The following is a 26,317-nucleotide window of genomic DNA, read 5'->3' on the forward strand; positions in this document are numbered from 1 at the left end:
TGAATCAAATGCAACTTTATATATATAATAAGAATGAACACACACACACACACTTGAAATACTGGTATTCTCCTGTTTACTTCGGATTGATTAGGAAGAAAAATTCTAATGAACATTAACAGGGTTAGGATTAAAAAAATATTTTGTATTTCTTTGGTAGGGCTACCACAGAAGTTTAATGCTGATTTAATCCAGTGCTTCTCCCCCCCAGCAAGAAGAAAACTACTCGCGCCCCCACTCCCCACCGTGACTATCCGTCTCTGCATAACATTTTATCCTTATTAACATTAAAGAAAAGAAAAAAAAGACATATGGTCAAACTTACAAAGAATAACTTTTTTCTGCAACAGAAAAGATTTTGAGTGCATCAATGCCTGAAATTAAAAATAAATAAATCCTTGTTTAAACTGTAAACATGTTTGACCAACTAATTGCACCATTGCAAAATTAAATCAAATCAATAAATATTTAATAATTATAACTAATATACTACAAAAACTAAAAAAATAACTAATTTATATTCAGTTCAGCAACATTAACTCAGGAGCACAATATATAAAACACTTGAACCTACAGAACAAAAATGAATTAAACAATTTGTGCTCATTTTTTCTTTCTTTTTTTGATCAAAATGAGGAGGAAGTCAGGTTTAATGGCTACAATGAGCACTTTTTGCAGTGCACAGCTTTTCGAAGCGAGGTTCGAAGCATGATAGGGCAACTCTCAGCTCCTGCTCGATGTTTAGCTGGGACCTGTACTTGGTCTTCAGTGCAGCAACAGCAGATAAGCCAATCTCACAAAGGTAAGATGATGAAAAAGGAAGCAGAATGCTTATAGCTTTCTCCCCTAAGAGTGGATACTGCCTCTCTACACTCTGTGATGTGAACCTCAGTCTCAATGTGGAGTCAGACGTCATATGTCAATGAACTGCTCCTCTTCTGCAGAGCTGAAACCAGTTGGAGATGGTGCACTGAAAGGGTCTCTCACCCAGTCATACTGGGAACTGTTTTCAGGGAAGTACTTTTTAAAGAATCCAATCAGTGAAGAAATTTGCTGCTTAATGTGTGGAATCACTGAGATAGCATCATAGTCATTAGTGTCCACAAATTCATGCAGGTTCTCAAATGAATCGGTGTTTCCTTCATCAAGTTGCCTGCCCCACATTGCAAGCTTTCGGGTGAAAGAGCTAATATTGTCTGTGACCTGAGGGAGGTGTTTCTCTTTCCCTTGAAGCTGTAGATTCAGTTCATTTAGCTTTCCAAATATGTCACTCAGGTAGGCCAGTTTTCCCAGGATGTTCTCAACACAAAAATTTTTCTGCCTCTTCATACTTGTGCTCCTGCTCCAAAAACACTCTTATTTGCTCTCTGAGCTCAAAAACTCGGGACAAGACTTTTCCTCGTGACAACCACCTTGCTTCACTGTGATAGAGCACAGCTTGATGTTCAGCTCTCATCTCCTCACAGATGGCAGAGAAGACTCTTGTTTTTAGTGGTCTGGTCTTTATAAAATTGACTACACCTATGATGTCAGTCATAACCTCACTTAATTCAGGGGAAAGATGCCTAGATGCAAGTGCTTCTCTGTGTATAATACAGTGTGTCCACTCAGCATGAGGTGAGGCTGTCTTGATGAGTGCCCTAAGTCCTTTTCTCTTCCCTGCCATGGTTTGTGCACCATCACTGCAAACACCAATGCAGTTCTCCCACTTTAGCTCATTCTCAGTCAAAAAGGAGTCCAGAATTTTGAATAGCTCTTCAGCTGTGGCTCTGTCTCTGACATATTTACAAAAAAGTAGATCCTCACACAGGGAGTTTGACAAGTCAAAACGTACATAAGCAATAAACAGACAGTCTTTGTTGCTGTCAGTTGCTTCATCAAGTTGTAAGGCAAAATGTTTGTCTTTGAGTTTTTCTACCAGCTGTTCTTGAAGATTGTTAGCAATGTCATCTATACGTCTGGCGACAGTGTCATTGGACAGAGGGATAGTTTTTAGTTTTGCTGCACTGGCGTCGTCCAGCATGACATGTCTAATGCTGCAGGCAGTATCAGCTCCTCTGCTATGGTGTGGGGCTTTTTGCACTGCGCAATTTGGTACGCCACCTTATATGATGCTAACAGCGCTCAATGGTTTACTGAAGTAGCCTTCACAAAGCGGGATGACTGTTGGCAATATTCAGCACGTTTTCGCTGAAAAATCTCTAGCGGCTTATCGGCGTGATTGGAGTGTAACGTATTTAAGTGACGCGCTAATTTATTTGGCTTCATGCTGTCCGCTGCGAGCATTTTTAGACACAGCAAACACACCGGTCTTTCCTCTTCTCCAACTGTAGTGACAGTGAAGCCAAGCGCTAAATACGCTTCGTCGTATTTCCTCGTCTTAGCTTTCGGGTGACTTTCTTTTGTCTCATTATCTTTGTCTCTCTCTGCTTTTCTTTTCATCCCTGTTAAAACTTTCTCATGTTGGGGGTTGTTATGTTGAATAACGGAGGCTATAGACAGAACGCAGTCGGAGCTTTCTGTTGACTCAACACTGCTAACCAAGGCAAACCTGTTGTCTTGTAAGTCGTAAAATATTGCACTGTTGCAAACATGACAGAAGTAACAATGACAGCGCCACTGCCCCCTACTGTAGTGGATGCGCAATTACACTTTATACTAGTACTGCCCCGAAAAGAAGCCTGTTCCCCAGGGTCACACGCACCCCCCCAGGTATCGCACCGCGCCCGGCAAAGGGGGCGAGCCCCACTATTTGAGAACCACTGATTTAATCCATTCAAGACTTGCATAAGGGCATTGTCTTGGAACAATGCAGGTTAAAATTTTAAAGTAAATTCAGGATTTTCACCTATTTTTTCTCTATGTTAAGTTATATTTGATTTTTTTAAAAATTGAAATTAAAATCTTTAACCCGTCACACAATAGTTAAAAAAAAAATAAATTCGTTATGACGGTAAAAGTGAATTCGTGGCCATTTTGTCATACAGTATCTTTTTTCGTCTAGGGCGGGAAAACTGTTAGCTAATTAAAGCTTAACGTTAGTTGACTGGAAGAGCTGCGGGCTCTTGTTTCCTAGAGTCCTAACTTGGTTACAAAATATCGTCTTAGAGCGTACTCAAAATTTGAGACATATTTTTGGATATATTTACATATTTCTTAGCTTATTCGGCGTCTTCGCTAGCTAATTTAACCGTTGGAAGTGACTCGGCTAACTACGGTTAGACGCAGGAAGAAGGAGTAAAAATGGCGTCTGGGAAAATGCGTCTGAGAGGAAACAAGGATGAAACTGCTGAGGTTTGGAAACAACCCACTCCATAAAAGCTAACACCGAAAATATGTCTTTGCTCAAAATGCGTTCGTGAATTGCATTTCTAATGTAACTGACGTCATTATTTGTTCATAAGATAGAGAACACACCCATTATTAGCTTGTCGAGGTTCACTTCAATAAATGAGGACACGAACTATTTACATTCAGTAGACAGAAATATTCAAGCCCCTGTATAGTTTCTCAGAAAGTAAAAAATAAAGTCGAAGTAACAGGCAAATTACACCTAATTTTTCACTACCTTGAGCATCTTTAATCTGTTGCACTTTAAAAACTACAATTTCCTAGACTCTTTAAACCTCCACTAGATTATTTTACCCCAAAAGCAGGATATTTAGCACCTAGTTTTATTTCGGTAATTCTAACTGACCTGAAAGAGAAGCTTGGTCTGAATTTACGACAGTGAGGAAAAAAAATAGATTTTTTTTTTTAGAACTAAAGTATTGAAATTTGTGATTTTTGTTGCTGATATTCTAATTTGCAGAGATGCACCTGTATTTCATATCCACGGCTTTTTTTCCCTTTTTTTTTGTTCACTTTTCAAGTGGACCGGATTATTCATCAATGACTTAAAAAACAAACAAGAGTCTCTGGTCTTTGTCAAGAGGATGATGGCCATCGCAGTCTCTTCCATCACCTACCTGAGAGGGATTTTTCCAGAGTGCGCCTACCGATCCAGGTATCTTGAAGGTGAGCAGGATACAGTGCAGAAAATTCCAGAAAATCTCCCCATAATTTGCCTTCTTTATGGACTCCCTGCAATGACCTCAAATTATGACGTTATCTTACAGTAATGGAATGTGTTGGAAACAAATGTTTTAATATGTTATACTCTAAAAATCAATGTCTGTTTTTGCTAGATTTGTGCATCAAGGTTTTGCGTGAGAACAGCAACAACTCCGGCGCCAACAAAATTGTGAAATGGTAAATTTAGTTTTAAATAGGTAGATCTGAAAGAAAGCTGTCGTTATCTCTCCCAGTGATAAATTACATTTTTGTCCTTGCGTATGGTTTCTTTAGGATGATGGGCTGTTTTGACGCATTAGAGAAACAGTATGTAAGTCCCGTCCTCTACTACCTTTAGAATTAAAACGGCCAATTTGTTCCCCATTTTTTTAAATTATTGTTCCATATTTTCCTATAACAGCTACAGATTATATGCATTGGGGTGAGTACCTTGTAATTACTGAAGCAATATGTAGATTTGACGTGATAGTTGGCGTAAAATGTTAATTTCTGTTTTTTTGGATGCGGGGCAAAATCTAGGTTTACACTGATCCAAAGGACCGTAACGTAAGTTGTATAACACACTTAATAATGTGACGTGTCAATCAGAAACGTTAAGTTTGCATTGTTTAACTTGCAGTGCATCATCGAGTCCTACCAGTTCAACTTCAGATACACTGAAAAGGGACCAGAAATGGACATAGTCAGGTGGGGATGGGTTTCCTTTTGTAGTAAATAAATAAATACGTGCCGTTTATGAGCTGACTTCAGTAGAAGGTTGGTAAATCCTTCATGAAACCTCAGGGACAATGCGATGGGGATGCAGGTGGCACTGGAGGACACCAAGAGAGCCTCCGTGCTGCTCATCAGGAAGCTCTTCCTGCTGCTGCAGAACCTGGACGCCCTCCCCAGCAATGTCTACCTCACCATGAAGCTCTACTACTACGATGAGAGTAAGATGCCGAACCGTTTCAGTGTGATTAACTCCTAAAGCAGAATGCTGCTGAAGACACGGAGAATTAACAGCTGCCCCTTGTGTAAGCCACGGGTCTTCAACCTGCGGTTCTGGAGCTGCAAGTGGCTCCTTGGACCTTCAACAATGGCTCTTAGTAACTTTGGCTACACATGAGAGAGAATCAACTTTTTTCTTTTTTAAATCCAGCTGTAATACTAGTTCAGTTTTCTGATGAAATAATCTCACTGAATTTCCACAACAGAATGACAATAAAGGTATGTGTAATATTTTTCTTGATAAAATTTTGTTGTTAGTATGTTGGAGCCTGTAAGCTATTTTTCTATGTAATTTTCCATAAGTATCAACATCCCATAAAGGAAAAATTTTAAACCTAAAAATAGAAAGAAAAAAAATCTGTGGTTCTTTAAAATGTTTAAAGTTTTTCTTTTTTCTATTGATGCACCATGTATCGTCATTAACATGGCAGGGTTCTCTCTATGTGTAATTGATTGCAGCGCACTGCGACGGCAAAATAAAAGCCACCACGCCTTCGAAATAAAGCTTTTATATAGATATTTATGCTATGTAACTATGTAAAACATTAGATGGTTACTGGAGGCTGAGCTGCTCTCAGGAGTTAAGTAAAGCCAGACACGACAGTTTGACATAGAGGGAGACTTTTGTAGTTTTGTAATTTTGCAGTTTTACGAAATAAACCAATTTTGATGCGGCCAGAAAAAATAAAAAACAGACCTCATCCCTGCACCAAAACGTTTTATTGAAAAACAACAATTTTCTAAACGGATGTGTTTCCGTTAAGCAAATTCATTTTTGAAATATCAAATTGCGCAATAGTACGGTCACAGGAGACATGCAGCTTATGTTGGACTGAAAAGCAGGCCATAAAGCAACTCTTTTCATTTCTGTTACTTTGACTAGTTCTTGTCCTTCCTAAGCACAACCCAAGCACACCAGTAGATGGAAGTTATTCGCTTTCTGACTTTATTTGCTTCGCTTCTAAAGTCACCCCTGCAGACTACCAACCACCAGGCTTCCAGGAGGGGGTGCACGACCGGCTGTGGTTTCAAGGGGTTCCAGTGCACTTCAAAGTGGGCCAAGTGCACACAACCTACCACTCCCTGAGGGTCCGAGTGTCTGTGGAGCAAGGCCAGGTGAAAAAACTGCAGGAAGGAAACTATCTGAAGGAACCTGTGCGGGTTTCCCCGAGGAAAGAGGCCATCAAGGTGGGTTTAGACCTGAGACTCTGCTGGTCCATCATTCATTATTTACTTCCTGTCATTTTTCAAAGTCAACTTTTTTATTTCGGTTCTGTTTTCTTTGCTGTTTTTACATAATCCTCTTCAGAGAAAAGGCGATGAAGATCTTCCTTCTGAGGACGGTAGGTGTTTCTGTCTAAATAAAGTCATTCGTTTCAACAATTTTCTTGTATTTTTGACATTTTTTGAACGTTGTAAAGTAAAGTGTGCTAACTTTACTTTAAACAGAGTCTGCACAATTCAAGAAACCCAGCAGGCCACTGACTAAGGTACAACGTGACTGGCAGAAATAGAGGCTTCAGAAGCAAAACCTAATATTCAGAGCTTCACTTGAGTTATGATTAAACCTGCAGTGTATGACTTTATAAAAATATATATATATATATTTTTTTTACAAATTTGTTAAAACTGTCAGTGTGTTGAGACTGAGCTACTGTTGCCATTTCTAGGTCAAAAACAACCAATCACAGCCAGGAGGAGGGGCTTAGTGCTGTCAATCAACTCATGTACTCACTGCTCAATGTGTTAGTGACAAAGAAGCAACTTACCCTTACAGGAAAACCAGAGTAGGTGGGGGAGTGATCAGTGTGATTGAGAGCGTTAAGCCCCGCCTCCTGGCTCTGATTGGTTGTTTCTAGATAACAGTGGAAGAAAGCAGAGGAGCTCGATTTTCTTTTTTTCACAGATTCTTCATGTTATAGCATACTGTCACGACATAGTGATAGTTTTTACAGAACTGTTTAAAAAGTATATTTTTCATAAATGTTGCATACTGCAGCTGTAAGGTGTAAAACTTTGTAATTTTTCTGTCTGTTAGAAGAAAGCTGCTCCGAAATCTGTGGCAAGAAAGAAGAGGAGAAATTAGGCCGGGAGACCAGCACAGCGCTACCAGTTTATTAGTGTGATATTTACAAACATTGTTCAAGTTACAGTCAGCTGTGTATGAAAGAAACAAACAATAATTTCATTGTTACACATTTTTGGTATGAATTTTTTTTAAAGGCGGCTTATTACATAGAAATTAGAAATGTGTTCAACTTCTTCTGATTTGGAGTTGGTTAAAAAAATCGGACTGAGAGGAGAACAGAGAAATAAAGCTCGATTGTAAAGCACTTGTATTTATGTTAAGAGTCTGTAAAATGTGGTAGTATTTATTATTATTTAGTATACGTTTGTGGTGTTGGAAACGTGTAAATCTTGAAGATGGATATAAAATGACATGATTCTCATCAATCAAGGCTTGTTTGTCTGTATTAATATTTGATTTTTTTTCTCCCTCTTGAGTGATGGCAGATGGCCTGGCCGGTCCGGTCCGGTCCTTTCCACCTCCTCCAGTCTCTGGCTCAGGTTGCTTCCTTCGGTCGGCTCTCTAAAACAGGCTGTCCACGTCTCCCATCTCCACAAACACGGTCTTCAGCTGGGAGTAGAACTCCACAGTCACCTGGCCGTTCTCCCGCCCGATACCTGGTGGATGTAAGGGTACGAAAGGCTGAGAATGGGGACCAACACAAGACTTTACAGGATTAGGGCCACTGGAAAAAAAAATAAAAAGGAACAATCATGACTTTAATTTCAGAATTCTGACAACAAAAGGTCAGAATAGTAATTAGTCAGAGGAGGATTAGTGGCTCCAATCGTCCTCCGTTGGACTTTAAAGTGCTGATATTGCTTGAAATTTCATATTTGTCAAGTTGCAAACAAATTTCAGTGCATTTTTATGTGAGACTAACAGACTACAGGTGCTGGTCATAAAATTAGAATATTGTGATAAAGTTCATTATTTTCCATAATGTCATGATAAAAATTAAATTGTCATATATTTTAGATTCATTGCACACCAACTGAAATATTTCAGGTCTTTTATTGTTTTAATTTTGATGATTTTGGCAAACAGCTCATGAAAACCCAAAATCACTGTCTCAAAAAATTAGAATATTATGAAAAGGTTCTCTGAACGAGCAATAAAAATAATCATCTGAATCAACAAAGTAACTCTAAACACCTGAAAAAGATTCCTGAGGCCTTTAAAAACTCCCAGCCTGGTTCATTACTCAAAACCGCAATCATGGGTCAGACTGCTGACCTGACTGCTGTCCAGAAGGCCATCACTGACATCCTCAAGCAAGAGGGTGAGAAACGGAAAGAAATTTCTGAACGAATCGGCTGTTTGCAGAGTGTTATATCAAGGCACCTCAGTGGGAAGTCAGTAGGAAGGAAAAAGTGTGGCAGAAAACGCTGCACAACGAGAAGAGGTGACCGGACCCTGAGGAAGATTGTGGAGAAGGGCCGATTCCAGACCTTGGGGGAAGCAGTGGACTGAGTCTGGAGTAGAAACATCCAGAGCCACTGTGCACAGGCGTGTGCAGGAAATGGGCTACAGGTGCCGCATTCCCCAGGTCAAAGGTCAAGCCACTTTTGAACCAGAAACAGCGGCAGAATAGCCTGACCTGGGCTACAGAGAAGCAGCACTTTGGACCACTGTTGTTCAGTGGTCCAAAGTACTTTTTTTGGATGAAAGCAAACTTTGCATGTCATTCGGAAATCAAAGTGCCAGACTCTGGAGGAAGACTGGGGAGAAGGAAATGCCAAAATGCCAGAAGTCCAGTGTCAAGTACCCACAGTCAGTGATGGTCTGGGTGCCATGTCAGCTGCTGGTGTTGGTCCACTGGGTTTTATCAAGGGCAGGATCAATGCAGCAGCTATCACAAGATTTTGGAGCACTTCATGCTTCCATCTGCTGAAAAGTTTTATGGAGATGAAAATTTAATTTGGTCTGGAATCGGCCCTTCTCCACAATCTTCCTCAGGGTCCGGTCACCTCTTCTCGTTGTGCAGCGTTTTCTGCCACACTTTTTCCTTCCTACTGACTTCCCACTGAGGTGCCTTGATATAACACTCTGCAAACAGCCGATTCGTTCAGAAATTTCTTTCCGTTTCTCACCCTCTTGCTTGAGGATGTCAGTGATGGCCTTCTGGACAGCAGTCAGGTCAGCAGTCTGACCCATGATTGCGGTTTTGAGTAATGAACCAGGCTGGGAGTTTTTAAAGGCCTCAGGAATCTTTTTCAGGTGTTTAGAGTTACTTTGTTGATTCAGATGATTATTTTTATTGCTCATTCAGAGAACCTTTTCATAATATTCTAATTTTTTGAGACAGGGATTTTGGGTTTTCATGAGCTGTTTGCCAAAATCATCAAAATTAAAACAATAAAAGACCTGAAATATTTCAGTTGGTGTGCAATGAATCTAAAATATATGACAATTTAATTTTTATCATGACATTATGGAAAATAATGAACTTTATCACAATATTCTAATTTTATGACCAGCACCTGTACATCATGAAGATGTCTGTATTAAGAGATGATTGTACAAAGTAATCACTGGATACAAATAAACACATTTCACAGCTTTTTATTTGGAAAAGCTGTTGAAAACTTCATTTTACACTGCAACAATAAAAAAACTTGGCAAGATTGTTAGTCTAGTTTCAAGGGCAAATATCTTAGTACACTTGAAATGAAACTAACTTACAAATAACTTTTATTGTCTTAAAACAAGAAAGTTTGTTTTAAGACTATAATTCCTTAATATTGATGTCAGAGTATTAGTTATAAGTCAAATAAAATGTTAGTGACACAAGACATTTTAGCTTAAAACACACAACAAAATTGTTTTTTTCCCCATGGCATTTTATTTCACTTATAACAAATACTTTTTCATCAATGTTAAGGAATTATTGACATAAGACAAGCTCCTTTGTCTTGTTGAAAAGTTACTTGCAAGTTAACACACCTGAAAGAAGACAGAACTGAGAAAGTTGCACTAAAAACTAAACCAAAATTACTTAGTAAGATTTTCTGTTTTTGCAGGGTGTAGTTGCACCTTTTGATTTTAAAGCAAAAACCGGTGATAGTTGCTGTAAGGAAGACGTTAAAAAAAAAAAAAAGACACAATGTTGTAATTTGTAGATGACGTTGGGCCCCTCGTTCTGACTGCACCTGACATTTTGAAGCCTCCGAATGGAACCTCCACAGGTGTGATGTTGTAATTGTTGATGAAACAGGAACCGGCCTTGAGCTGTTCCACCACACGATGGGCTCGGGTCACATCCCTGGGTCACGCAACATAGTACGATAAAAAAATCAATAAAAAATGTTTATTTTTATATATATATATATATATATATATATATATATATATATATATATAAAAACTTTTTTTTTTTTTTCTTCAATCGCACGCTGACCTTGTAAAGACGCCTGCAGCCAGACCCAGTGTTGTGTTGTTGGCTCTCTGCAGAACCTCCTGTTCTGTTTCGAAGGACAGCACAGACATGACAGGTCCGAAGATTTCATCTCTCACACACGTCATGTCGTCTGTGCAGTCGCCTGTGGGAAGGTAAAGGACGGGAAACAACTTTATTTGGACAATTTCTATAAATCATGGTAATCTAAATACTTTATATGATAAAACAATCAAAGCTTAAACACAATATTAAAGGACTTTAAGTTTTGTTTTACTTAGGACACATGGAGTCATGTAGTATCCACTTTTAAGTTTGGGGTCAGATGGGACAAAGCGTTCTCCTCCACACAACACTGTGGCTCCCTGACAGCAGAGCATCACAACACACATCAGAGTCTTAACACACAGACGTTTGAGGAACGTTTTAAGGGACCTGCCTCTTTTTTCGCCTGTTCGACAAAGGACAGCACTTTGTCCAGCTGTGGCCGGCTGACCAACGCTCCCATCCTGGTGCTCTCCAGCAGAGGGTCTCCTATTGCTATCGCCTGGGTTCTTTTCACCACCTCCTCCACAAACTCGGCCAGGACATCCTTCTGCACGTACACCCTGGTGCCGTTACTGCACACCTGTGAGTTACACGCTCAGTCAACCATGCAAACAGAAACCAGCCGCGTTTACCGAGCAACTGGGCTTCTGAGCTACAAAGAAGTGAAAGTGCGGGATTCTCTCTCTACCTGGCCTTGAGACAGGAAGTTGGCCATGAGCGCTCCTCTCACAGCGTTCTCCAGATCGCTGTCCTTAAATATGATGAGGGGAGATTTGCCTCCGAGCTCCAAAGTCACCGGTTTGACCCCCTTCGATGCCATTTCCATGATCTGAAAGTTAACGCCACATTCAAGAATACCCGTTATTCATTCTGTCTATTGAAATTTCACAATTAAAGGGGCAGGATTATGCGTTTTTCAGCCACATAGTGCCACTTTATAGCACAATCAACAACTGTATCACCTTAAGTTGTTATGAAAGTGCTGTATCTATCAAATATGACTTAAAAAAATTTCATTTTGTAATTTAAAGGGGCAGTATTGTGTAAAATTGACTTTTTTGAGGTTTACATCATGTTGTAACAAGCCAGAAGCGCAGGTATTCGCTAATTGTTGTTGGCTAGTCTGAAGGATAATGACACTGATCCTTCAAGTCAAGGCTAGGTCAGTTTTGTACAACTGAATGGTTGCCACGGGAGATTAAAGCAACACTCCAGGTATGTTTTTGATGAGGGAATAATATTGCAACATGATGTAAAGGTTAAAAAAAGTCAATTTTATATAATACTACCTCTTAATTAAATGTCGTCAATAGAAGCACTGACCTTCTGACCGGTGGGCACACTTCCTGTGAAGGACACCTTATCGACATCGGGATGGTGACACAGTAAGCTGCCAGTTTCCTGTCCACCCTGCACCACGTTGAACAGCCCCTCTGGAGCTCCAGCCTTAGCGTAGATCTCTGCCAGTAGCACTGCTGTTACTGGTGTGACTGGGGACGGCTTGTACACCATGGCGTTCCCTGTGTCGGAGGACAGGAAGCAGAACAACTGACGCCTAAATCATCTGACTTCTCCAGTCAAAGCAGTGTTCGGTCGGTTCATCCACCCAGGTCAAAATTAATTGGTTCATGTTTATAGTTCATTACAAACTGATCTCCAACTTCTAATGTGTATTTATTGTAATTTTTCTGCGTTAAAAGTTAAAAAAATAAAATAAAAATACAGGTCATGACATCATTCACATATTAGCATATGGATTATGTGGTTGACATGTTAATTTTCTCCTGTTGTCTTTGTTCGCATAAAGTATATTTATTTTATCACATGTTTAATTTCTCACTGGAAAACGGTCCATTAAGACAACACTTATAACTCTTAACCAAGTCAGAGCAGATGGCTTTTATATGATTTTTTTTTTCTTTATCCTTTCAGATTGTACTTAGAATATTTTGGTCATAAGAGGGCCGACACACCGCAAATATCCTCTTTCAATAGCTGCAGCAAAACGATCCTCTGTGTAATCTGGTAGCTTTAAAACAGCTCCAACTGCGCTTAAGTGTAGCTCAGCTAAACTTTTTCTTCAGCTAACTTGGCATACGCTGCAATTAATTTGGAGCAAAATATCTTTCTAGCTTCCAGAGGAAATCCCCGTACCACAGGCCAGGGCTGGCGCAGACTTCCAGGCAGCGATCTGGAAGGGATAATTCCAGGCGCCGATACCCACACACACTCCCAGAGGCTCCCTGCGGGTGTAGGCGAAGGATCCCCCCGGCAACTGAACATGCTGTCCTTGGCAGAAAGGAATACAAAAAAAAAACAAAAAGGAGAAAATTACGGTGGTATGTATGAGATTCATAATTGATAAACACTTCAATTATTAAAAACAGGTTTAAATAATATGTCAGTAGTCAAATTTATGATATCTATCTAGAAATTCAACTCATGAAAAGTGTTTCTCACTAATACCAGAACCTCCTATGAATTATAGAAAAAAATTGTAAAACAAAATTAATTAACACACTGTTCCCAAAACTTGGGATGTGCAAAAATATTTTTGCCTTTGGCATCAGATATTATTTTTTAAGCAGGCTTGTTATGGCCATATACAACATGTTGATTTTTTTTGCAGATGGATTTTATGATGGGGAAATTCAGCGATTTTCCAATAATAAAATCATGACATCATTCTTTTTTTTTCTAACCTAACCTAATCTTCTCGATTTCTTTGTCCTTGTCCCTTCTGCAAACCAGCTTTGCTGATCTTTGAATTTTTATTAGCAGTTCTGTACACCCAATGTGTAAGAACCCATTTTTAGAAAGTGTGTAAAAAAAAAAAAAAAAAAGTGACAAAATAAGCAAAACAGTCCTTCATGCGCAGTTTGCACCAACCTGCCAGAGTGCTGGCCAGTCCGGCGTAGTATTCTATACACAGTCTGGCAGAGTCCACGTCCAGTCGGGCCTCTGTGATGGACTTCCCATTGTTGACCACCTCCATTTCAGCGATCTCCTCTCTCCTGCTCTGTAAACGACACCTGGGTGAAAATGCTTCAAGCTGTTTTGGTGTAGAAACGACGGGATCAACAAAAAATTTAAACACACCTCTATTAAATGGGCAGCTTCTATCATGATCCTCGCCCGCTCCATCCCGGACATTTTGCTCCAGGGACCAAAGGCCGACTTAGCAGCCTTCACGGCCTGATCTACTTCCTCTCTGCCGCATGGCTCCAACTGGCACAAGACATGGCCTGGAGTGGAAAAAAGAAACGGGCCATTCAAAACATCAAATGAATCATAAGTCATTTATATACACCGCCTTGTAAAAGTATTGACGTTCTTTTTAGAGTAGAAATAGAAAATGAGTTCACTAACGATGCTTCAGTCCAATATTAACAACTGTATCGGATTTTTCAATATCCAGATCGGGTATTGGTGACAATGTGCCTGATCCATAAGGGCAGGTCTTTTCTAATTCTGTTTTGTGCTCTGAGCGATGTTGAGCTTTATTATTTATTTTACATTATATTTGGAATTCCTAATTGTACTTTCCGAACCATTTGAAAGAATTTGCAGGGTTTTTTTTTTTGACCAAGGTAGTCAACCAATTGTTTATTGTCAGATTCAGTTTCTTTATTATTGATTTTACATTGATTGTTATAGTCCTAAATGCACTGACTTCACCAACTCGCTAAACTACTGGTGTATTTATTTGTGCTGTACCAAAGTAAAATTTTAGTTTGCTAAAAAACTAATCTAGCATTTTTGATTTTCAAGTTGCAAACTGATGTTGCTAATGATTGGATCACCTGACAATAGTCTTCACACAACAATGACCAAAGTCCAGCAGTTAGGAAACGGGGTCAGGTGTGTGACTCACCCGTGGCTGGTTCGTAAACGTTTTCCTTCTCGCGGCTTTCTTGGCTTGTCCTTCTCCGTCCAGCCCAGAAGTTCAGCGGGACGGTGATGTCCACCGAACCCGAAGACAGGCACCTTACGGCGGCAGATACAGTCGGAGCTGTTTTAGGCCGCGACGGGAACGCGAGAAATCTTCGAAGCATACTTACACCGTCCCTTTTAATTCTACTTTCAGCAGAGACTGTAAAAAAAAAACAACTAAAACAACATACGGGTTAAAACCATGCAAAACCGTCCTTCTACAGCAACATGTGAAAAGTAAATATCAAACGGGAACAGTTCCTCCAGTCGTAATTTATACTGTTTTAGACGAGAACTTCGGCTCGTTAGTGCACTTACGAACAGAAAACGTCACATTAAATGTTGAGGTAGAGATAAAAGCTTCTACTAAAAGTGTTAAGTTAACTCTTCACCAGTTGTGCAGAGGTTTACGGGAGGTGGAGCAAACTGACGCTGCTGAACAGCGACCCATAGACGGACGCAGATAGATGCTGCGACTGCGTCAGGCTCGTATGTCGCCATATTGTGAGTGGCATTTACATAGTCTTTCCAGTGAAAAAAAAGTACAATTATACAATTTAAATAGCATAAAACAATTTTATGTACCTAATTCCTCCCGGCCCAGATGTAATCAGACAGAAGAAAAACTACAATTACGTATGAATCCTGGTATTTTTTCAAAGTAACAAATAGAATGAATAAAAATAAATAACATCTTCATGAAATGATAAATGAAGGCACTTAGCAAAATTCCGAATGACACATTTTCAAAGCATTAAGTATTTGACTTAAATGCCCACAGTAACATGTGTATGCTTTAACAGTGGAAATAACTTTAAGCAGTTGATAGAAAATAAGAAAAGGAGCAAGTGGCCTCCAATAAGTTTGTCTTTACCACAATCTGTCTGTCTGTCTGCACGTGTTTGGTTTAAAACAGGCTTGTTCTTTTGACCATATGTGGGTAGTGTTGCCAAAAAAATTTACTCAAGACGGGTGTTGCTTCAAAAAATAATATTGCTTAAGCTAAATAACAGTATTTTAGTTTTAGGAGAAAACTTGCCACTCAATATCACCAACATATTTATTCGTGGGCGTTGCGGCGTCTGCTCTTCTTTATCTATGCTGCGATAACCTCTCCCCCTTGGCCCCCTACCCCCCCAACCTCCCCGGAGCGTAAAATTCTATTTGATAGTTACGATGTCCATCAAAATAAAACATTCAGGAAATATTCTTTGGTCATTACTGAAATAAAAGTTATCTTTCCTGTCATAAAGCTGAGCTCAAGTGAAAAACAAGTGCCCTAATTTTATAAATGTCGGCGTCGTCATAAACAACGGGACCGGAGTGGGAGGAGCTCCGTCACAGTGACGTTCCAGCGCAGCTTCTCCAACGGCACATTGCAAGTATGGCCGGGGACAGCGAAACACTTCTCAGGGACCGGGATGAGAGCACCACCGTTATTCGACAGCCTTTCCTCATAGGTGTCTCCGGTGGCACTGCTAGTGGCAAGGTTCGCCTTCTCATTTCGTACTTTAGCCGTTCTCTGAAAATGCCATAGTTTTTTATTTTTATTTTTAAAGTCACAGCTGACGTTGGCACAGTAACCGGATGCTAACGCTAAGTGAACCGCGTGGCTTGTGTGACGCATAGTTGAGGGTCTACAGTCGGCTTTATTGTCTGTTCACAGTAACTGTCCATTATATCAGCCGTGTTCGGCTACGTTATCAACTGTGGTGCGGAAACGTGTTTATTTTCCCCCTTTTTCCATAGCTTTTGAATTAATGCCCCAGATTTCCTTTGGTGTACCGTGCAGCTAACTCATGCTGGAATTCCATCACAGGGTAGCTGGTTCGGCAAAACAATAGATAATGCTAACAGGAAACGGTGTTTGTAAACATAAGCGAGCATATTGAGTCTATTGTGGTTTTAGCGCTTTTTCAAAATAATGTAATATCTGTAGAACTTATAACGCATTTCTAAATGTACGAACCCTTTGGGAATTATCAGTGGTAAACCGGGTTAAGCTAGCCTAGATGCTGACGTGAATAAGTTCCAGGCGCTCGAGGGAAGATGCCGAATAAAAGATTTCACCCACGTCCCCTTTTGTCGTTTAGATGCCGCGTGGGCAGTGCTGGCTGACGAGCGTCAGAACAGACGCGCTTCAAGATGTATGACTCAAATTCTGTCGCAACCGAACCCAGATAATAGTAATATGAGCTCAACTTATCAGAAAAACCCACTTTTAAGAAATAACCGGATTCAATGTCTGGATTTCATTCACAGAGGAAAGTTGTTCCAGATTCTGATTCCTGTCCGAACAGCTGAATGTTGCAACTTAAGCCCCGCCCATTTTACTTCATTTTTTTTCTTGTATCACGGATGTCATATCTCTGCTTGGCGACGCAGGTTTGGACTTCCATAACCAGCGAAGGTGTTACAACCACGCAGACTTTCAGTTATCCTTCCCATCATCGGTAAACTTCACAATAAAATAATAGTTTAAGCAACAAACATTGAGAGGAAATTTTCTAACAATTTTGCAGCATCTGACCTAATGATACTTGTTTGGTTGGAAAAAAATCCAATTGGTCATCTCTTGTATCTAGAGTGAATCTACTGAGAACTAGTATGAAGAGATTGGTCTCTAAGCTCTTATGGTCAGCATATCAGTTGTGCCAGCTGGTATTACCGACCTGATTCCAGTGTATGTCAACATTTTGACCATCTTGTCTTAAAAAACAAAACAAAAAAAAAACCTGCTGCATCTGACCAAAATTGACTCACCACTGCCACTGGGGGCAACAAAACTGATTGCTGCACAGTTTTATTGGCACAAAGACACCTAGGCCTCAGGAAGGGCTGGGAATGCCCAGTCAGCAATGGGCTGCTGAGGTTAGTGAGGGCACTGTCCATGGCCAACAGTGCACTTTTATTATTATTTTGATTTATTAGTAAAAAGCAAAGTATGTCCCACCCAGTCATTTACAATTTACTACATATTGATTTATTTGGCCATTCTGAATGTTTAATCCAATTCATCGGTGCCGTTGTCTCTTGTAACAGTCGTCTGTGTGTGAGAAGATCATGGAGAAACTGGGCCAGAACGAAATAGATCGCCACCAGCGGCAGGTGGCGATCCTCAGTCAGGACAGCTTCTACAAGGTGCTGACTCCAGAGCAGAAAGCCAAAGCACTGAAGGGCCAGTTCAACTTCGATCATCCAGGTATGGAAGCGCTCAACTGGGTCTGTCACGATAACACATTGTGATATTTTGTCTCAGAAATTATCGCAATAAACGATAATATTGTTGTGAGACTCTTTTTGAGCAAATCTCTCAAAGATAAATAAACATTAATTTCTCAAAGAATATTTAATTGAAAGACATTTTAAATATCCAAAATAAATAATTACAAATTAACAAAAGATTATGAAGTCTCTGTAAATAAACAAAACTGCCCTTCAAAGGGAAAAGAGAAATGAGCAAAACTGCCAGTTAGGCAAAATGGTGGCTTTTCACCCATATTGAAGTAGTAGTATGCAATTTTTATAAATATGTTTTTCCCATGTTTTGTTGTGTAGAATGTCGTGACATGTCGAGTTCCTCCATTTCCTCCCTGAGCTATAATATTTCTGTCTGAAGAAAGAACTTACTGTTAACTAGCTTTAGCATTCATGGCTGACTATGCTAGCTGCAGCATAGCAGAGAAGAAGTGGGGGGAGAACAGTGACACATGGAGGGTGATTGACAGCACTAAGACCCGCCTCCTGGCTCTGATTGGTTGTTTCTAGTGAGATAATCCATTTCGTACCACACTGTCACAAAATGGTGACAATTTCAACAAATGTGCAAGAAAAAAATTCTAAAAGTTTTTTTGAAAGTTAGGTGGCAGTGATCAAACGGTAAACAAACTCATAACCAAACATATGCCTTTTTTGGTTTTTCTAGATGCCTTTGACAATGAGCTCATCATGCAAACGCTCAGACAAATACTTGAGGGAGAGACGGTGCAAATCCCAGTTTACGACTTTGTTACTCATTCCAGGTAAGCGTTTCCTCCTTTCTCTGCCCACATCCCATTTCTTCAGCACCTCCCAGTATTGTGGTTTCCCATAGGAGAGTGTTTTCATAAACAAGTTCCTGACCTAAAAGGAACGTGGGTTTTTTTTTTTTTTTTTTAAATTTCCCCTCTGAGCTTGAGTTTTGTAATCGATCTCCAGTTGTTGTTTTTCCCTCCAGCCACAGAGAAAAGGGAACTTTTTTCTGTGTGTTGTTCCAGGAAAGAGGAGTTTGTTACGGTGTACCCGGCCGACGTGGTCCTGTTTGAGGGCATCCTCATGTTCTACTCTCAGGAAATCAGGGATCTGTTCCAGATGAAGCTGTTTGTTGACACAGACCCAGACACGCGGCTCTCGCGTCGAGGTGTATAGAAAAAGATCCAAGTGGACACTGTTGTCACTTGTTTAAAATTAATGTGAACAATGCTTAGTAAGACTGTGAGGTAACCAGCAGTAGTGAAAGGGTTGGAGTTCCACAAGGCTGTCTTGTAAATGTCTTATATGGTTGTTGTGTTTTTTTTCCCCCCCAGTTCTGAGGGACATTAATGAGCGTGGCAGAGAACTTGAACAAGTGCTGAGTCAGTATATTACTTTTGTAAAACCGGCCTTTGAGGAGTTCTGTTTGCCGGTAAGTGACAATGCAAGGATTTTTCAATTTTTATTTATTTTCAAGTTTTTTTGTTTTGTTTTAAGTTCTGTATAGTCAAGAATCATGGATATTAATTTTTGATGATCAAAAATGCTCAAATTTCTCACACCATCTTAACATTTGTAGATAAACCAGCCTGTATGAAATGCTATTTTTTTTAATGAAAAGTTCCTTGTAAGATGCTCCTTCCCATTCCTTCAAAAATTGAGTACATAATGACCAGCACTAATAATTGATCAATTGGCAAGACAACTGATATTTTCAGATTTTTAGTATGTTGGTCACAGTGTTTGTAGAAAATCAGTGCTGCAGTGGCAGAGATGAGCCAATAGATGGTGCTGTTTTTCTGAGATTTATGTTTTTTCTCCTTTGCTTTTGGCTTGTTTCAATTAAAAATATAGATTGATAATAGCTTTAATTTGAACTGCATTGAAAATGTTTTGACTTGCTTTATCTTGAACTTTTTTCCCCCCTCCTAGACAAAGAAGTATGCAGACTTGATTATTCCAAAAGGGGCAGATAACCTTGGTAAGACAAGACTGATTGTTATGTAAATAAACAGTGGGATAGGTGAGGGTGTTAACTTTACCCTACAAGGAAAATGCAAACATTCTCATGGGTTATGTTTTTGCTGCTCTCTGTAACTCAAATATAATGTTTTCTGTTTTTGTTTTTTTAAATTTGGGTCCAGACTTGGTTCTAGCACTGATGCACCCAACAGTTTTTTTGACATTACGTAATTTTGAGTCAACCTTGTTTTTTTGTTTTTAATCAGTTTTAGTTTATTTAGTTTAGATCAGCTGTTCTACTCCTAATTACACTGACAGAATAAATTAAAAGTTGTTTTTACATGTTTGACCAAGCTTGATGTGTTGGTGTATTTAAGAGTGCTGTACTGGTGTAGAGTTATCAAGTAAATTGGTAATTTGGTACATTTATGTTTGGATTTAAAGAAACCCCGAAACATTTTGAGTCAATTCAGCACTCTTGTTTCTGTATCAGATCGGTATCGGCCGATTCTATGCCTCAGATATTGTATTGGCATATTGGAAGTGGATTGTGCATACCTGTTCACCAGCCAGTTCAATCCCAAAAAATACTCTATACATTTTGAAGCTAATTTTCGTGGTCCACATAACTGTTTTCTGTTTTGCAGTGGCCATCAACTTGATCGTCCAGCACATCCAAGACATTCTGAACGGTGGACAGACCAAGCGTCAGAACGGCTTCATGAACGGACACAGCACCCCCCGGCAGCGGAGGACCTCGGAGTCGAGCAGCCGCCCTCACTGACGCCGTGGCCCTTCTCTTCACGGGGCGGAGAGGGGTGTGGGTGTCGCACTGTAAATAATGCCACCCTGGCTACACTGTATTTAAAAAGCGAAGAGACACAGAAGTAATTGAAATGCCTTGAGTTGAGCCCTTTTGTGATCAGTTGAGTTTTTTTTTTTTTTTTGTCAAACCTGAATTTAGATTTTCTTTTTGTTGCTTGGAGGGTAAAGAAGGGACCTGTTAAAACTGGGTTTTTTTTCCCTGCTCTATTTTTTTTAATGTCCCCTTACTAAACAATGGAAGTCTTTTCTGGTAGAAAATAAAAACTTTTTTTTTTTATTTTTTATTTCTGGTAAAACTTGAAGCCCTGGTGTCTAGGGCAACCCTATAAATGTTTGAGAATTTGAAACAAACAAAACATATGGTTTAAAGTTGGCCAAAGGCAGGTCGATCTCTGTATTGACAATCTTGGGAGTGTTTCTCATTGTTTTGTCAATGATTCGAATTGTTATCCACCTCAGTGTTTCACACAAGCATCGTCACACATCAAAACAAATGCTGGCAAGTTTCCAGTTAATCCAAAAAGGATCAAAATGCTTCTTTTACATTTATTTATTGAAATTTAAATGATTCAAACAATGAAAAGGTAAGTGGTTATTTTATTTTAAACAAGATTATCTAAATTATTCTTCAAAACTTAGGTGCTTCTGCTCACATTCACACAGCCAAATCACGGCTGTGACATCATGATGACAGACTCAGGGTAATGCAATTGGCCTAAAATGCCACATCAATGGATGATGGGGGGTGGTCCGGGGAGGTGTTCATTGCCTCAGCAATAGCATTCATTCCAGATGTGTGGCAAACCACCATAATGCCTCGGTAAAGTTGCCTCAGGTTTTCATGCACAGCAAATCAACACTAGAAACCGGTCTGTTTTGGATAGGTTTTCAATAAATATTTTATTTTTCTTTATGCCAAGTCCTATATGTGTTATGTTGTGCAATTGAATGAATGAGTTGTGAATGGTTGTGGAGTAAGGGACTGATCGGCTAGTAGAAGTTGAATTTGTCAGTTGCCTAATGGTAAATAAACTGATGCAGACGAGTTTTGGTTTGGCGTGTTTCACTTTGGCCTGTAGAGGGAGCGCAAGTGGTGCTGACGTGTTCAGCAGCAAACGTACATTCATGATACTAAGATAGTACATTTTAAGTCAACGGCGAATTGTTTTGCAATTTTTAATTCACAAACCTTTTCACAAATGTTTATTTGTTTTTGAAACGGACTTTTTTCAAATCGGGCTTACATATTCATTCAAACTAGGTTGTTTGGCTCCATAATGTTTGCGTATTTAGTTTAAAATTTTTTGTTAAAAAGGAGGAAAACTCATGTATTTTTACGTAAAACTGAGCGAGTTTTGGTAAGCCCCGAACAAATCAGCAAACTATTTGACGCATTACTCAGACCACTTCTAGTACGGGTAAGTAGTAAAAGTTAAAAATTTCTAGGATTCCTGAACGCCTCACAGACGGCTGTCATCACTGGAGCGTCAAGATGGTGGTATGTGTCGCCCCTGCTGCAGGGTTCTGACCCAAAGCGCGCACGTTCGGCTCGTTCTGTCTCAGTTCTAACTCCTCTCTGTTTCATGACAGAAGTTCGGGCTGCAGTTTAAAGCCAACTTGGAAAATGTGACAAATGTAAGGCCGCTGGGGGAAGACTTCCGCTGGTTTCTGAAGGTAGGATGGTGAGAATGCTAGTCTGTTTTTATTTCAGTTTCAGTCTGTTTTTAATTCACTGTCGAAAACTGCTCAGTGTTCTCTGCTGATTGATCCCATTCAGTTTTAGATCAATGAGGAATTTAATTTGAGCTGCACACGTGTGTATAATGTAGTTTGCTGTGAAGCTGCCTCAGAAACGGCACCAGGCATGCTAAAAACAACCATGTAGGGGGGTGGGGGTGCACTGAGTTTTCCTCTGCCATGTCAGCAGCATTCCCCATGACAGTAAAATGTATATATTAATATTCTTTTTTTCATAATTGAGCTGATGTTGCAGTCTATATTAAGGAAACCTCAATTTGGATTTATATGATCCAATCATCAAACTTGAGAGTGGAGGGGAGGGGAGGGGATTGCTTACTCTCTATTAAAGATCACAGTATGAAAAGAGCAAATGTCAATGAAATGTCAAAGAGTGATCAAAGGCAAAATAAAGAATATTGCGAAAAAAGTGGAAATATTTTTATCTTATCTGGCAGTTCAAGTAAAATCCGTACTGACAAACACACCTGGCTTCATCTGGGTTGTGGAAATAAATTACACACTTTTACATGAAAATAAGTATCTTCACACATAAGTTATGTATTATGGCAGTGGCGAATCTGAAGACACAAACAAAAACCTAAAGCTGACCGTCCTTAGTAAGAAATGTATGGAGGCATATTGGTGCCATTGTTGGTAACTGATGTCCACGGAGAAGTAAATTTATGCCAAGAAAATCAAAGAAACTTTGGGATTAATTTGACATATTTGCAAGAAAAAACTTGGATATTCTTTTATGTCAAAGTTGTACATTTGTAAGAATAAGAGGACACATTTTTATTCTTGAGGACACACATTTGCGATATTAAAAAAGATGTTGTGTGACCTAGCAACGTGAGAATGTTTTAGAAAAATAATTCTTACAGTTATTAAAAAATGTCCTCATATAATTAAGTCAGATCTCCTCTAAGGTAGAGGTGGTAAACGTAGGGGATGCACATCTTTTGAGGTGGTAAACGTAGGGGGATGCACATCTTTTTGTTGCAAAAGTGTGACTTTAAAATGAGAGTAAAATTCTGAGATTTTTTCTGACAAATTTCCAACTTTATAATGTTGTAGCATATTTTGGTTATGATGATGTAAATGTATTCCTTTAATCATAGAAAAGTTGTCATTTTTTTCTTGAAAATATATTACTTCAACACCAGAGAATATCCAAGTTTTTTTTCTTGTGAGTATTTATTTTTTATTTGTTTCCGTTTTAGTTACAACGGCCCAAATGCACCACCACCATAGCAATGAGAAGCAAAACAATGCTGTTGTTGCTCATTCTGTACTGTGTTTGCTTACAAGCAGGAGTTTAAGACAATGCTGAGATTTCCTGATTGCAATTTGATTTTATTATAGCATTTAAAAAAAGAATATTTAAAACATTTATCTTATATTAAAACCAATGTGAAGTAGTAAAAAGACATTGAAATGGACAAATACTGAAAAATACATAGGAAACCTTTGCGACCTGAACGCACCGTGCAGTTGAAGCCAGGATGTAAACCACCGGAGCCACTTCATGTCCTGTCGTTCTCCGTCGCTCTGCTCACACGCTCACTTTTCGTTTTCTCCTCCCTCCTCCAGCTGAAGTGTGGAAACTGTGGGGAGGTCCCGGATAAATGGCAGTATGTGACTCTAACGGTAAGTAGAAAAACTTCATTTTTTTTAATTTTTTTTTTAATTTGCCGTCCCGTGTATCAACGTTTCCCCGGTCTCTGTGTCGACAGGAGAGCGTTCCGCTGAAAGGAGGCCGAGGGAGCGCCAGCATGGTCCAGAAATGCAAACTTTGTGCGAGGGAGAATTCAATAGGTGCGCATAAGTGGGTCATTAAATGTGTCGGCTGCCTGTTTGAGACGTTTGAACTAATCGGAGGCCAATTTTCTCCATCGCAGATATCCTGAGAGACACCATTACCCCTTATAATGTAAGTGGACCGTCTGGTACCAGGTGGGATGTTGACATGGCCTACCACGGCTCAGTTTTCCTAGCATACTGTTTTTTTTTTGTTTTTTTTTTAGGATTGAAACGATTAATTGGATTAATCATGTTTAATTGGTTATTGAAATAACTGTCAGTTAATTTAGTAACTGATTAATCATTACACATCAACTACACAGACACTTAAAAAGGCCATTTTCTGAAAGAACAATACACCCAGAGCAGTAATTAAACCAAAAAATATATATGTACAAATGAAAAACCTTTATCTGTAAAGATGCATCGTTTACGTCAAATGATCAAGCGTTCACTAAAGGAACGCTGTCGTTGCATTTTGGGCTATAAGATGTTTATTTTCTTATTTGAAAATGGAATTAAATTGTTTGTATCTTTTGTGTATTTCTGATATTGAATAAAAAAGGTGATAGGCAATTGAATGAAAAATCAGTAGAATGTGACGATTTTGTTTTCCAATTAATCATCAGAATAATCAAATATCAAATCAAATAATCGTTAGCTGCTCTCAGAACCCATGTCGATAGTTTCGAGAACGTACACACGTCTCGCCTCCTGTATGTTCATAATATAATTCTATAAAACATATATAAATATACATACATACATGAACTTCATTGTTTTCTTTTTTCTTTTTGGATTATATAGTTAATTTTTTTCAGTTTTCCTTTTAAATCCATCTCCTGTATAATAAACAGAGTGTGTGAACGTGTTTGTTTTTCATTCTCACGGCGCTGTGTGTGTTCTCTGGACCGAAGGCGTCGGACAACGAGAAATTCAAGACCATGGTGCAGTTCGAGTGTCGGGGCCTGGAGCCGATTGACTTCCAACCACAGGTGAGAATCTTTCTGTCTTTTTATTCCTGATCAGGCAGATTAATGACAAACCTCAGAGTTCTGTAAAACTCTCTCTGTAAAATTCTCTCTCCAGCATGCTTCATAGTCTACATTTAATTCAATTCAGTCTACAGAGTATGAACTCTTGTGGTATCTGGCTGCAAGATGTTAGCAGTTAAAATGAACCTTATATATATTATATATATTTTTTACATGTTTTTTCACTTCATAGTTGTATTTCGTATCATTTTTTAATTTATTCATAGACATGAAAATTTAGGATCAGCACACTTTGACTTTTAAAGCTATTAAATCAAAGATTCTACAAACAAAGCTATATGCACTTTGTGACTCCGACTTTAGGATTTACCTGAAGTATTTTTCCTCTTCTTCTTCTGATCTACATAACAAACCATTGTCTCAATTTTTTTTAATCTCTACTGTGGACAAGGTTGCTCTCTTTTAATAAAGTTTGAATTGAGTTGAATATAACACCACCTGTCCTCCTGCAGGCCGGTTTTGCTGCAGAGGGAGCAGAGACTGGAACGCCGTTTCCTGAAGTCAACCTGCTAGAAAAAGTAAGAACATTATGGCCACCTTGTCCCAAAAGTTATTTTATTAGATTATTAATCTACTATCTGTTCCGACTGTTCCTGAGAGTGTTACTTTTCTTTCTCAATATGTCTATTTTACTTTTTTTTTTTTTTTTTTTCTTAATGTCCTCATGTTGCATGTTTTAGGACTGGAACGACTACGATGACAAAGCCAAGGAGTCTGTGGGAATCTATGAGGTCACACATCGATTCATCAAGTGTTGATGTTCCTTCACGTTTCTTGGATTGTGCTCAATAGACATGAACCTTGTGCATTATTTTAATAAAAGTGAAGATGATGACTTCAGATGTTTTTTTTCTTCATCATAGTTCACTTTTAAATACATTTTCTTCAAAAGGTATTGATTATAAATATATTACAACTTTAGTTTTTCACATGTTTTTTCACAAAGGCTGATAACTGGCTTTCCAGTCAGGTGAAGGTTGATTGATTTACTAAGTGACTGTTTTTTTTTTTGTTTGTTTTTTTTCAAAAGGTGAACTTACAATTCTTAAAGCTAAATTAAGCTGTTTTAGATGACATTTTTGGTTGATCAAATATCACAGTGGACATTTTTTCCACCTATCGGGTCTTTTTGTTGAGACTTATTGTTTGTAATGTAAAATGCGCATTTAATATCTAAAAGAAATAATTATA

At 39.0% G+C, this 26,317-nt stretch overlaps 4 protein-coding genes across 6 annotated transcripts; 3 read left to right on the forward strand and 1 right to left on the reverse strand.

Moving 5' to 3' along the window:
• Positions 1–3,016: 3,016 nt before the first annotated feature.
• Positions 3,017–7,277, forward strand: zte38 (zebrafish testis-expressed 38). The gene is made up of 12 exons (XM_088014967.1): positions 3,017–3,294; positions 3,873–4,017; positions 4,188–4,251; positions 4,348–4,384; positions 4,475–4,495; positions 4,594–4,620; positions 4,694–4,761; positions 4,858–5,006; positions 6,032–6,252; positions 6,374–6,407; positions 6,514–6,554; positions 7,103–7,277. Exons 1-12 carry the CDS (start codon positions 3,244–3,246, stop codon positions 7,148–7,150), a joined length of 906 nt encoding a protein of 301 aa, XP_087871093.1. The 5' UTR covers positions 3,017–3,243; the 3' UTR covers positions 7,151–7,277.
• aldh9a1b (aldehyde dehydrogenase 9 family, member A1b) lies at positions 7,147–14,937 on the reverse strand. Its single transcript, XM_088014965.1, has 11 exons — positions 14,452–14,937; positions 13,677–13,822; positions 13,467–13,596; positions 12,732–12,866; positions 11,901–12,097; positions 11,266–11,406; positions 10,965–11,157; positions 10,807–10,890; positions 10,533–10,674; positions 10,285–10,397; positions 7,147–7,749 (listed from the first exon to the last, which is right to left on the reverse strand). The coding sequence occupies exons 1-11, from the start codon at positions 14,630–14,632 to the stop codon at positions 7,655–7,657; spliced, it is 1,557 nt and encodes a 518-aa protein (XP_087871091.1). The 5' UTR covers positions 14,633–14,937; the 3' UTR covers positions 7,147–7,654.
• A 917-nt stretch (positions 14,938–15,854) lies between these two features.
• On the forward strand, positions 15,855–21,573 carry uck2b (uridine-cytidine kinase 2b). 3 transcript variants are annotated; one of them, XM_088014966.1, is made up of 8 exons: positions 15,901–15,999; positions 16,896–16,963; positions 17,553–17,712; positions 18,436–18,532; positions 18,767–18,909; positions 19,076–19,173; positions 19,674–19,722; positions 20,351–21,573. In XM_088014966.1, exons 3-8 carry the CDS (start codon positions 17,574–17,576, stop codon positions 20,485–20,487), a joined length of 663 nt encoding a protein of 220 aa, XP_087871092.1. In that variant the 5' UTR covers positions 15,901–15,999; positions 16,896–16,963; positions 17,553–17,573; the 3' UTR covers positions 20,488–21,573. The 3 variants fall into 3 exon arrangements, with proteins under 3 accessions (XP_014864124.1, XP_087871092.1, XP_014864125.1); XM_015008638.2 differs by lacking the exon at positions 16,896–16,963 and having other exon boundaries at positions 15,855–15,999; XM_015008639.2 differs by lacking the exons at positions 15,901–15,999; positions 16,896–16,963 and adding an exon at positions 16,970–17,381.
• A 296-nt stretch (positions 21,574–21,869) lies between these two features.
• On the forward strand, positions 21,870–25,966 carry czib (CXXC motif containing zinc binding protein). Its single transcript, XM_015008640.2, has 8 exons — positions 21,870–22,026; positions 22,119–22,202; positions 23,862–23,918; positions 24,005–24,086; positions 24,170–24,201; positions 24,989–25,066; positions 25,579–25,644; positions 25,807–25,966. The coding sequence occupies exons 1-8, from the start codon at positions 22,021–22,023 to the stop codon at positions 25,882–25,884; spliced, it is 483 nt and encodes a 160-aa protein (XP_014864126.1). The 5' UTR covers positions 21,870–22,020; the 3' UTR covers positions 25,885–25,966.
• The last annotated feature ends 351 nt before the right edge of the window (positions 25,967–26,317 follow it).

This window comes from Poecilia mexicana, unplaced genomic scaffold, assembly GCF_051168715.1.
Source record: "Poecilia mexicana isolate PSO_F unplaced genomic scaffold, ASM5116871v1 scaffold_17, whole genome shotgun sequence".
NCBI classification, from domain to species: domain Eukaryota; kingdom Metazoa; phylum Chordata; class Actinopteri; order Cyprinodontiformes; family Poeciliidae; genus Poecilia; species Poecilia mexicana.